Below are 12,724 nucleotides of genomic sequence, written 5' to 3' on the forward strand. Positions count from 1 at the left end.
CACATTGTCTCCACATATGGCTTTTATGTCTTACTGAGGCTTTTTCAGTAAGAAAAGTTGTGCGTAAAAGAATATTTCCATTTAATTGTCAATATATAAAAAAAAAAAAACGATTTTTGCTTCAGTCACTTTTTTATTTGAATAGTAGCTTGGATGGGTTCTACAAGAATGAGATAACTGAACTTGTTTTTATCTAAACTTAAGTATTTTGTCATAAAATGACAGTTTTACAAACCCTGTTTTTAAAATGTACATCCTCCTTCAGGAGCTGGATTTTCTGCAGCTTTCATTTGCTCTGTGTTCATGCAGGTAGAACCAACCTGGATCATCTGGATCAGGAAGATCTTGTGTGTGCAGCTGCACTGTTTTGCTACCCCTCTGCATTGTGTTTGCATCTGTCTCGGGATAGCACAGTCGAAGCATAAGCCAGAGGGCAAAAAGCTGGCATGGGGGAGGACTGTTGACTCACAGTAACAGCTGAACCTCAGACTTTTTTTAGGGAAAATTGAGTTCTCTGTTTTGAGAAAATAAATCTGATCCTTCATTTGACCAGAGGAGAAGCTGTATACTGAAACTCTCTGTTGCCATGAACACAGTTCCACTGGGTTTTTTGATCAGTCCACAGCTAGAAGCTTCTTCTTCTTTCAATTTTTCCCTTCAGGGGTCGCCACAGCCTTCCTCCATTTAACCCTGTCTTCTGCATCCTCTAACTGCAGCTCCCTTCATGTCTGCATCCATAAACCTCCTCTTTGGTCTTCCTCTAGACCTCTTTCCTGGCAGCTCTAGACTCAGCATCCTTCTACCAATATATTCATTGTCTCTCCTCTGAACATGTCCAAACCATCTCAGTCTGGCCTCTCTGACTTATCTCCAAAACCTCTAACATGTGCTGTCCCTCTGATGTATTCATTCCTGATCCTATCCATCCTGGTCACTCCCAAAGAGAACCTCAGCATCTATATCTCTGCTACCTCCAGCAACATGGCTGCTCTCGTCACAGTTTCCACATTCTTTTCATTTCAGTTGAAACTCTTCTATCCCACATCACACTCTGCACACTGTTTGAACCATTAGGCTGACTTCCACTTCCTGGTAGAAGACAATTTCACATGATCATTATTTTTTTATCTGGTCATGTGACTGAGACCAGCATATGATCCACATGTATTCTACTCTTCTGCAGTCTGCTCCCACCTGAACCCCCCCAGAATCCTGGTCATATAAGGACAGGATACAGTGCACCCCTTCTACATCGCAGTTCACTTGTTGTGGTCTCACCCACAATTGAGTGATCGTGCTGCTTCTTCTTCTTTTTTTTTACTGTGCACCCTGTTCTGTGTCCTGATTGCTGGAGACCTCGTTGATCAATCTCCGTACGTGCAGGTTTCTAGACCTACATAAATCTCTGATTACTATCAGATATTTATGTTTCTATGAAACTGAACTTACTTTTCTATGAGGGTTTGAACTTTGAGAGTTTAACCAAAAGAGAAAAGTGTCTGAGAAAAGTGGATAAAGTGTGTAGGAAGGTGAAATTTGCGGTTTTCACCTTCTTTGGTTATAGAACATAACTCCCACAATAAACATAATGCATAGGTTAAATATGTCCAGCTGCAGCAGAATTTGACTTCACAGAAGTCTCAAGATGGGAGAGGAGAGACTATTTATTGGTCATATTTTTGACATTCATTAGTTTTATTTTACCTGACTCTTTTCTTTGATGTTCACAGAGAGTTGTTTGGTTATTTTTTTATTTCATAAATAGTTTTTTATTTAGGTTATTAAAAGGAATTTAAATGAATTACTGAATGAATTTTATAACACTTTACAACTCCTCCAGTTGTAAAAGGCTTCACAATAAAAGAAAGACAAAAGAAGTTTAAATGAGACAAATTGCACACATCAGAGAAGAAAAAAAGTGTCCTTCACAAAAAAAGTTTGAAAGGGCAAACTACAACCTACTACTACTTAAATGTTAAACTACTAAATCTGGCCCGCCAAACTGGAATAGATTATATTGAAAATTGTTGTTAAGGTTTTATTTTCCCTGTAATTCTGGAGTCTCCCCATAGATGGTGCTCTGCATATACACTAACCTTTCTTTAGAGCAGTGGTTCTTAACCTGGGTTCGATCGAACCCCAGGGGTTCGATGGGTTGATCTCAGGGGTTCGGCAGTAGGGTTGGGCACCGAAGTTCGGTTCCAAGTAGGAACCGTTATGATTTATGTGGTTCTGCCAAAACCGAAAGAAGCTGCTGCAAACGGTGCAGCATGTTGGTGTCAAATTTTTGATACCATTTGTTACGACATATCTTTGTGAGCAATCCTTTTCGAGGATGCTGGACATAAAAAAAAGAAAAGGAACAGACTTTGCCGTGAAAATGACATGAGAGTGGCCCTCGCCAAGGTGAAACCACGCATATCTGAACTGGTCTCTCAAAGCAGAAGTCACACTGATTTGCAGGTATGTAATTTGTTGTGAGTTTATCCATTTTGTTGGTTTTGAACAAGGTGATGTTCATGCACGGCTCATTTTGTGTACCAGTAAAAAACTTGTTTCTAGATTAAAAAAAAAAAAAAAAATGAAGGGAAAAGCCGAAAGGAAAAGAAGAAGTTAATAGACTTTTGTGATCTGTTTATAGATTTTTGTGATCTGATGATACATTTTTGTGATCTGATGATGGATTTTTGTGATCTCATAATCGATTTTTGGGATCTGTTAATATATTTTTTGTGATCTGATGATAGATAGTTGTGATCTGTTAATAGATTTTTGTGATCTGTTAATAGATTTTTGTGATCTGTTAATAGATTTTTGTGATCTGATGATAGTTTTTGTGATCTGTTAATAGATTTTTTGGTTCTGTTAATAGATTTTTGTGATCTGATGATAGATTTTTGTGATCTGTTAATAGATTTTTGTGATCTGTTTATAGATTTTTGGGATCTGATGATACATTTTTGTGATCTGATGATGGATTTTTGTGATCTCATAATCGATTTTTGGGATCTGTTTATAGATTTTTGTGATCTGATGATAGATAGTTGTGATCTGTTAATAGATTTTTGTGATCTGTTAATATATTTTTGTGATCTGATGATAGATTTTTGTGATCTGATGATAGATAGTTGTGATCTGATGATAGATTTTTGTGATCTGATAATAGATTTTTGTGATCTTATGATAGATTTTCGTGATCTGATAATAGATTTTTGTGATCTTATGATAGAGTTTTGTGATCTGATGATAGATTTTTGTGATCTGATGATAGATTTTTGTGATCTGTTAATAGATTTTTGTGATCTGATGATAGATAGTTGTGATTTGTTAATAGATTTTTGTGATCTGATGATAGATAGTTGTGATCTGTTAATAGATTTTTGTGATCTGATGATAGATAGTTGTGATTTGTTAATAGATTTTTGTGTTCTGTTAATAGATTTTTGTGATCTGATGATAGATTTTTGTGATCTGTTGATAGATTTTTGTGATCTGATGCCAGATTTTTGCCTTTCTGCAACCACATGAACTGTGGCTGTGGTTGAACATATTGTTAATTAAGAGGCAAATTTGTCAGATTTCCAGGACACTGGTTGATAGCAGTCATTTTATTAAAGAACCACTGACATATGCAGTCCCACATCTTCAAAATACTTCTGTGCTGCTCAGCTTTCTGCCTGGATGTAGTCTGCTCTGTGATGGAGGGAGTCTGGGTGTAAAGTTTTTGGAAGTGAGAGCTGTGGAGCTGACCAGGGATTTCACAATCATTTGTTTTCATGACTTAGACCACATTCTTTATCTGAAGATACATGTCTGTGCGCTAGAAAAAATGAAATGCATTCTGTTTCTCTCTTTGCTTTTCACTAAAGCCAATCACAGTGAAGAAATCTTACATATTACTCAAAAGCTTTGAGCTGCAAAAGGCAATCCTAAAGCCTTTCCTCCAGCATGCAGTCCACTGCTGACTCTGCTGAGGAAAAGGATTGTGATGATGGGACTTCCAGACCTACATTGGACATTAGAGCATTGGACTGGCTGTTTCTCAGCTGTGATTCATAACAGCTTGACGTCAGAATTCCCCATATACTTCTAGAAATGAAAAGCCAGATTGCAGGGAGAGCTAGCGTGAAATGATATCACATCTTCTGCTGTCCCACTGATGTGATGCAGATTTACCTGGCTTTGCCTCTTAACTTTGTAATATAATGCGAAGCATCTGGGTTATACTAAAAGATTTATTTTACAGCTGTACATGCAAAAACTGAGAAGACATGCTGAAAATCCAGTGGATCTTGATCAGAAAGCAAAATTCACATTCTTGTCCCTCTTTCAGGTTCGTCAGCTAAATGGAAAAATTCCTATTTGCTGCTTATTTAGACTGACTGGACTGGGCTTGTCTTACATGGAAACAGGCTCCCACCTCTTGCATGTTGGTTGTGTGTGCTTTGATTGTAGTGCTGGTACACATTAGTTTGTTACACCACCAGCAGAAGCATCAGGATCCAAAATAATCCTTCCTGTCCCCACCCACATTCTAGAACATTATTATTAAAACAGTCACAGTATTTTTCATCATTATAAGGTCTTTGACCTCCATCAGCAGGTACAAATAGAACACCACCAATCATCAGAACAACCCACTAATGCAGTGACTGTTTTCACATTGACTTTGTGTATTGTCAGATTTTCAGTTGCGTTTTGATAATTGTCATGAGTTTGCAAACAGTCTATGGAGTCTTCAGGTTGCTTCATCTCTGCCGGCCTCTCTTGGACAGCCAACATCTCAGCTGTCATCAAAAAGGCTCAGCAGAGTCTGCACTTCCTGAGGGTCCTCAGGAAGAACCGTCTCTGCTCCAACCTGCTGCTGACCTTCTACCACTCTTCCATCCAGAGCCTGCTCACATACTGCATTACAGTTTAGTCTGGCAGCTGCACGTCACAGACAAGGAGAGGCTGCAGAGAGTGGTAGAGACAGCGCAGAAGATCATTGGATGTCCCCTCCCCACCCTGACTGACATTTATGCTGCACGCTGCCTCAGCAGGGCTCAGAACATCATCAAGGACTGTTCACGACCCGACTCAGACTTGTTTGCCCTGATGGCCTCTGGGAGGCGCTACAGAGGCATCAAAACAAAAACAAACAGACTGAAAAACAGCTTCTTTCCAAAAGCAATAAAAATGTTAAACTACAAATCACACAAATAACTGCACATCACAATGTATATGTTGTTTATGCACATTTGCACATGTATATTTGCAATGTAGCGGTTGCTCCTAATTTCTTTGTCTATTTAAATTCTTGCACAATTTTGTACATATTTTTACATATTTTATATTATGTCTAGCTATATATAAACATTTATAAACATTTTTTATAAAATGATAAGTTTTACACCAGTCACTACCTGTCGACGTATATTTTATACTAATTCCACCCTATTTTGTTTGAAAATGAAATGTGTTTGAGTCTGTGTGTGAAATGTGTCTCATGTGCTTTGGATGGCTGCTGTTTTGACAGGCATGCCTTGAATACTTTCTTGAATACTTTTTCATGGGAGGAGGGGCTGGGAGCCACACAAGGCCTCAACTGGGTGACGATTACACACAGATGTGTCTGCTTGTTTCATTTTCCTTCATACAGCAGGTCTTTGTTTCGCAGAGTTTGTCAACTTTGTTGACCTCTCTACCCTGTGACTCATCTCTCCTGGAGAACAGTCCGAGATCCAAGCCCAGGAGTGGACAAGCCTCGGTTCTTGATGACACCATCTTGTCATTCAAATATGGTTTAGGTTAAGTATTGTCTCTTTAATTGGTATCCTTAGTGTCTCATGGACTTTTCGCACAGCAGTAGTTGAACACAATTGAGAAAGAAAGTATTCCTGATCCAAAAAGAGTCGTGTTATTATTCAAACCCTACAGTTAGCTAGAATATAGAATTGATGAAACATTTATACCAACTCAGAAATAGAAAACTCACTTAGCTTGGTAGTTATAAAAACTCAATTACATTTTCCCCAGATCAAACAGGCAAACCCAGGCTCACCTTAAGACAAGGGTCTTTGTTTGCCTGTAAACTGTTTTTTACATTGTGACTGAGGAAATGTAAACCATACAATGATCCAATGACCAAATAATTCATTCATTTCTAGTCCCAACTTCTTCTCCTATTAGAAGATCTCTTAAACTTGATGTTTGGCAGCTCCTTTAATGGCAGCTCCTGCTCTTTTTGATGAGGAGCGCTCATCCAGAGGTTCGGTGAGTATATCATTTCATGGTTTGATTGCTGAATTTTAAGTACATCTCTTCATATGTAGCAGTTAAGTGTTGAAACACTGAGATCTCTGTTGTCCTGTGAGCAGCAGAGCTGAGTTCACACCCATCTGTGTGACCAGACTCACATTGTTCACACAAAGAGAGTTAGTTAAAGTCAAAATTCACCCGTCTGTCCTTTGATTAGCCTACTCATTCTTTAAATACTCTAATGCTCACCATATCTCACTTTAGTTAATGTACAGACAGAATTTCTCCTATTGGAGTTTTTCTTTGCTTAAACGGAGCAACTTTAAATGACAAATGTGTGTGTTGAAATATTCAACTGTTCTATTAAAAAATAAGTTCTGGTGGCCATAACAGCCATGTTCATAGTGATGCTGTTTCTCCTCCTGGTGCTCCACTCTGAAATAGTTCAGAAAAACAAAGACAAAAAGCATGAAATGGATTTTTTGAGAAGGCTTCTTCCACCCTCATCCCCCACCCCCAGGGGCAGATGGGAACTGAACTCACTTCCACTTTGGCTCGACCCTTGGGAAAAGCAGGGCAGGGATGCATCTGTTCATTTGGTGGAAGTAGCGACCCCCACTGCATAGGTTGCTGCCTTTGGCAAAAACGCGGTGCTATCCGAGGCATGCTTACATTAAAGTGGGATCATCTGGAAGTCAGAGTGCTGAACTTTTTTTTCAAGGATTTTTTATCTTCACTGGTGTCTGTGGCAGAGATACAGTCTTGTCCACCTTTGTCATGGGAGGGATCACACATCAATAAAAGGGCGGGGTCATCTGGACACCATAAGAGAGCACGAGGGTTTTTAAGATACTGCTTTTTTCACTCTTTTTTAAAAAATGTTAAAGACCCGCAAGCTTTAATTGACCTGTAGGTGAGTTTGACTAATCTCAAATGGTAACTTCACAAAACAACAGTCCTTCATGTTTGGAATTTGGGCTCACTAAAATTTACGAGTGAAAATAAAGACCTAAATGATCAAAATTACAGCTGGGTTAATAAAATTGATTAATTGATTTGAATCAATTTAAGCTTAATAGATCAAGAATTGATTCATGAAAAATATAAATCGATTTAGCACATAAAGCTAAAGTGTGCTAGATTGATGCTGACGTTTAATGGAATTTCCCATAGGACGGCTAATGCTAACGCTCTGTGGAACATCTTTATAAACTCACAGACAGGAATTTTCCAAACTCTTTTAAGGAAACATTTTTTAAAGTACCCATTAGAAGTCTAAAACATAGTTTTTTTTCCTCTCATACTGTTGTCTTCTTCTTAAATAAGGTGTACTGCCATAGCGCGATCGCCATAGTGTCTGAAACATCCTCTAGGAGAAACAGAACAATGTTTACAATGTTAATGATCTGAACATTTTAGTTAGAACTTCTCCTTTAGAGAATCCATGTAACACTGGATGATATTAATAATCTCATTATTTCACTGATACATTTACAGTATGTGAGCTGGATCAGAAAAATATGTTGAAAAAACACATAAAAGATGACTGATGTATTTCTAGACAAATGTCTAAACTCAAAATTGAATTGAAGAATCGAAAGAATAAAAAAAAATCAAACCGAATCGCTTGTAGAAATTGTAATTAATACCCAGCCCTATAGTCAAAATCTCAAACAATTGGATCATTAAAAAAACATGGCTTATAACACCCTTTCAGCTTTTACTCACTCTTTGAGATTTTGATTAAAAATAGAGAATGAAGTGGGAATTTTTTCATATAAAATTTGCTTTAACATTTTAACAAAATCTGTTGATATATATATATTTTTTTTTGGGGGGGGGGGGGTTAATTTATTACATTTGGGACATAAGACTCTGAACTGCATGTGAAAGGAACGCTACATGTAAATAAAGTGGATTGATAGTACAGTCCATCCAAGCTAAATATCATACTTTGTATTTTACAGTCTCAAAGTGAAAAGTCTGCCCTAAAAAGTGAACATAACGTCAGAGGGTAAGTATTCCATTCCTTGAGTGGCTTTATTTCCAGCGGTCTTTAAACACAGCACCAGTTTCGGGGGGAGGTGGAGGGGACCAGGAGAGATCCTGAGACCGCCACAAACAAAAGAAGAAGAGGAGTAGGAGACCCGGAGGAAAACGAAGAGGACTGTCCCTGTCCGTGCGTGATTCCCCCGCAGACGGGCGCGCTCTGCGTGGTTTGATGAGATGAGGAGCGAGCCGGCTCTGTTCGCGTCCGGCAGGGGTGAGTGTCTCCGGCAGACAGGGTGGAGCCGCAGCCCCGACCCGCTGGCTCCTGCCGAGCCGAGCTCCGGACGTCTTTGTGCCCACTTTCGGTGGGTTCAAGCGGCACCGTTGCTCACAGGGGTTGGGGTTCGGACTCCCCGGGCACCCCCAAAGTGCCCCGCTTCACTTTTGACCGCGTTCTGTGGACTGGGGTCACGTGAGTCTGCAGTCGCGCTTCAGAAATGCCGCGCGCTCGTATTCTCGGGTTTACGGCAGAGCAGGAACGCTGATGGTCATTTTAGTGACGATGGACCGTCCGATCTGCTCTCATCATATGCTGGAATATAAGTACAATAAACAAAGTTATGTTCGAGCAAAGATGTGTACTTTTACTACATATTGTACTATTTAAGCGTTATTATTATTACTTATTTATTTTTCATGCAAGGAAAAATCTCCCTTTACCCCTAAAACGGGGAATCAAAGTCTAATCCGGTATCCCGTTGTTATCTGGTATCCCCTTGTTATACAGGTACTTTTACCGCGCAGTTTTTTAATCATTACATATTAAATATGCGCATTTTATTTTGAAAATAAAATATTAATGATCAACATTTAGGTTTGTGCATCTCTACTGCACAGTTTGTGATGTATTAGTTGGCCCTTTATTTAGATGGTAGTGGACAGCTCAGCTGGTTTAGTGTGCTGTGTCATCAGCTACAACAGTTAGATCAGTATGGTTCTTGGCAATGAGATTAAAAACTAACCCTTCCGCTCTCTTTGTGGTCCAGATGACTCCAACCACATACTGATGTGATTCCTTCCATGACAAATGTGGACAAAGGTGGACAGGATTTTATTTCTGCCATGGACATTAGTGAAACTCAAAAATCAATGATAAAAGTTCAGCGCTCTGTGTTGTGGGGTCCAGATGACCCCACTTTACTTTTAATGTAAACAAGCTAAGGAGAGCGGAAGGGCTAGAGATGACATGCTAGCTTGTTGCGTATGCAAAGTCAGACGCCATATTGGAATGGTATCGATGTCTGTTTACTGCTGTGTTACAATTGTACAAACAGATCTGGAAAAACTAGAATGTGACTTTTAGCTGTCAGCTGATAAAGGAGAACTTCTAGAAAACATTTGAACAAGATCTGAGTGAGTTTACTCTCAATAATGAACGTTTAGCCTGATCTTGTAGTCTATTCAGAGTCAATGACAGCTTTAGACTTCTCACTGTTTCCATGTTTTCTGGCAGGACCATCGATCTTTATGTTTATGGAGGATGATGGTGGTATTTGTATGTGTGTTAGACCTCAGATCAGACAAGACAACCTGCTGGTAATCAGATTACTAAGAGGAGAAAAATAAAATAACCACGATTTCCTCAGTAGTGAAGGGGGAAGAGTCCATCAGCGCTGAATCCTCGTCCGGTGGGCGGAGCGGTACATGTGTCGTATGACACCGCTGTCACTTAGTGTCGTGTTGGTGCTCGAGTTCTTCCTATAGAGGATGGGTGGATCCACTTGTAGAACAGGAGCCCCCAGCCCAGCGTTGGCCCCCCCACCAGGTGAAATTACCCCGCAGCGTTGTGTCATGACCGGTTCCGACTCAATGATAAATCCCGGCCACTGCGTGCTTTAAAGCGGGCGCCGCCCAGACCTCGCCGCTCTGGGGTCGTGGATGGAGGTCTCACTGAGCCCTCTCTCCCATCTGCAGGACCATCAGGACCCGCGTGGCTGTCGACCGGGCTGCACTGTTCTCAGTCGGATCAGACCATGTGTGCGGACCGGTCTATATATATACTGTAACGGGCGCTAGCGGTCTGCGGCAATGTCGGCTACCCACCGACCCGTTTATAAACACAGACCGAGGAGTCTAACAGCTTGTGTAAATCTCAGGGAGGTCTGTGTGTTGGTCCCCAGGGCAGTTGAAACACAGGGTTGAGTCTGGAAGGGCATGCGGCGTCAAACTAATCACTGCGACTCAGTGAACCAGTGAAAGCTGATTTACTGTGGCAACCCCTGTGGGGATAAGGTGACAACATTGGCATTTGCATACTGTAAATACGGTAGACAGTTTCTTTGGTGATATCACTTGCACTGAAAAGATTAAAGATCTACTCCAATGAAAATTGTGTTTTGTTGTTGAGATGTTTTGGCATTTTCTCATGATCAATAAAGCAAAATAAGATTAAAATTGAATTTCTGACTTTCTTTATTCCAATTGTTGTGATTTAGGAGCAGACAAATAAATGCAGTTGGAAAAGCTTGTAGGTGTGAAATAGAACCTACAACGACAGGCCACAAGCTCCCTGCTCCGGTCCATTCTGATGCATGCATGAACATCTTTGTTTTTCTTGTCTTAGCTGGTGTCTGGATCAACATTATACAGCTGGATAGCTCTGATATTTCTTTCCAGTTTTGTTGCACGGCTGTTAGGTTGGGGGTGTGGGGGGTCTGGAAAGGGAGAGTTTGGCTCACTGAAGTTCTATCAAGCAGCATTTTTTGTCTGCTTTTGATTCACAACAATTTGACTAAATACATTCTCAGACATGCAGTTTAATCCTATTTTGCTTAAGATATGTCCTTCATCATGATGAAAACGCTACAATAACATGTTAAAAACACCTAAAGGACAATTTTCCTTGGTGTAGGTCTCTTATGGGAACTATAAAAAACTATGGTTTGTGGTCAACATTTTTTGTTTAGCTCAGGATAAGGTTCCTACTGTTTTTAATGTGTTCAATTAGAGCACTCTAGACCTGATGGAAGATCAGAAAATGGTACATGTGGCCATAAAGACATGACATGGTCAGCAACAATACTCAGCTGAGTTGTGGTTTGGGAACCATGCTCTATTGGTACTAAGAGGGCCAAAGTGTGCCAAGAAAATATCGCCCACACCATGACACCACCACCACCAGGTTGAATGATTGATATAAGGCAGGATGGATTAGGGCTGGACGATATGGAAAAAAAAAATAAGATTTTTCAATTTCAAATTTGATTTTTTTAATCAAATTCTTTCTCCCAGCTTTTACTTTCTTTAACCAAAATGACGAATGATGGAATATTTTTCTCAAAAACAATTTTATTTTAACATATTTGTTGGAAATTGGCTCGAGCAGAAAGCGTAACTAAGTACAAGCTGTAAAAATATTTGTAGAACAATGCATCAGGTGTTTAGTGAGCTACCGCTAGCTTAACGAGAAACACTACACGCACTCAGCAGACCAAGGCTGGTGGTTTGATGCTCCAAGTTTAAAGTCTCATCACCAGTGACCAAAATTTAGTTTTTGACTCACCAGCCGGGCTGCACGGTGGCGCAGTGGTTAGCGCTCTTGCCTCACAGTGAGAAGGCCCCGGTTCAAATCCCGGCTGGGACCTTTCTGTGTGGAGTTTGCATGTTCTCCCCGTGCATGTTTGGGTTTTCACCAGGGACTCCGGCTTCCTCCCACCGTCCAAAAACATGCTTCATTGGTTAATTGGTGACTCTAAAATTGCCCCTAGGAGTGGATGTGAGAGTGTATGGGTGTGATTGAGGCCCTGCGGCAGACTGGCGACCTGTCCAGAGTGAACCCCGCCTTCGCCCTTCAGTAGCCGGGATAGGCTCCGGCACCCCCGCGACCCCGAAAGGGAAGAAGTGGATAAGAAGATGGATGGATGGATGGACTCACCAGCCAAGTTTGGTTGGTAGATTAAAAAAAAATGTACTGGCCACATTAATATATTATTTCTCAAAAGCAAAACCATAGGTGTTTCTTTAAATAAATGATTAGATTGAATGTATTGAAGGAATTCACAACATGTAGTAGTAGTTCACTTTCAGCTTATCCCTTTCGGGGTCGCCACAGCATAACAGCACCCACTGTTTCGCATCAGTGCTTTGGCAGAGTTTTTATGCCGGATACCCTTCCTGACACAACCCTGTACTTGAGGGGCACAGGGACCCAGTTACCCCGGGCTTACACCGCTATCGTCAAGGCTTCGTTGCGTCGTGGGAGTGGACTAGCTACAGCCGATGACTTACACTGGCTGCTGCTCCAGCCACAGCCTGTGAAAGCTCAGCCCAGACAGAGTAGTGCTGGATCTCTATGATCAGCTTCTCATTGTCCATGGTTATGACTGACATCGCTGTGCTGCAACACACTTTGAGTAACCCGAAAATTACGTAATGTTTACGACACGCTGAAACCGGCGAGTTCAGCGGAAAGTTTGTATTCAAGGATCCATGTATT

The 12,724-nt window shown here is 40.6% G+C and overlaps 1 protein-coding gene across 6 annotated transcripts in view; it reads left to right on the forward strand.

The window, feature by feature from the left end:
* afap1 (actin filament associated protein 1) overlaps positions 1-12,724 on the forward strand; it is a 59,491-nt gene that overhangs the window by 4,793 nt on the left and 41,974 nt on the right. For 2 of the 6 annotated variants that reach the window (XM_024288384.2, XM_024288386.2), the window contains exon 1: positions 8,091-8,503. The exons of 1 other annotated variant lie outside the window; for it this stretch is intronic. In XM_024288384.2, coding sequence (XP_024144152.1) covers positions 8,467-8,503 — 37 coding nt within the window. In that variant the 5' untranslated portion in view covers positions 8,091-8,466. Of the gene's footprint in view, positions 1-1,928; positions 2,464-8,090; positions 8,504-8,570; positions 8,595-12,724 lie in introns of those variants that run through there. 3 more of the 6 variants (XM_024288387.2, XM_024288388.2, XM_036216872.1) reach the window with 3 other exon arrangements.

Source organism: Oryzias melastigma, linkage group LG18 (genome assembly GCF_002922805.2).
Source record: "Oryzias melastigma strain HK-1 linkage group LG18, ASM292280v2, whole genome shotgun sequence".
Taxonomy (NCBI): domain Eukaryota; kingdom Metazoa; phylum Chordata; class Actinopteri; order Beloniformes; family Adrianichthyidae; genus Oryzias; species Oryzias melastigma.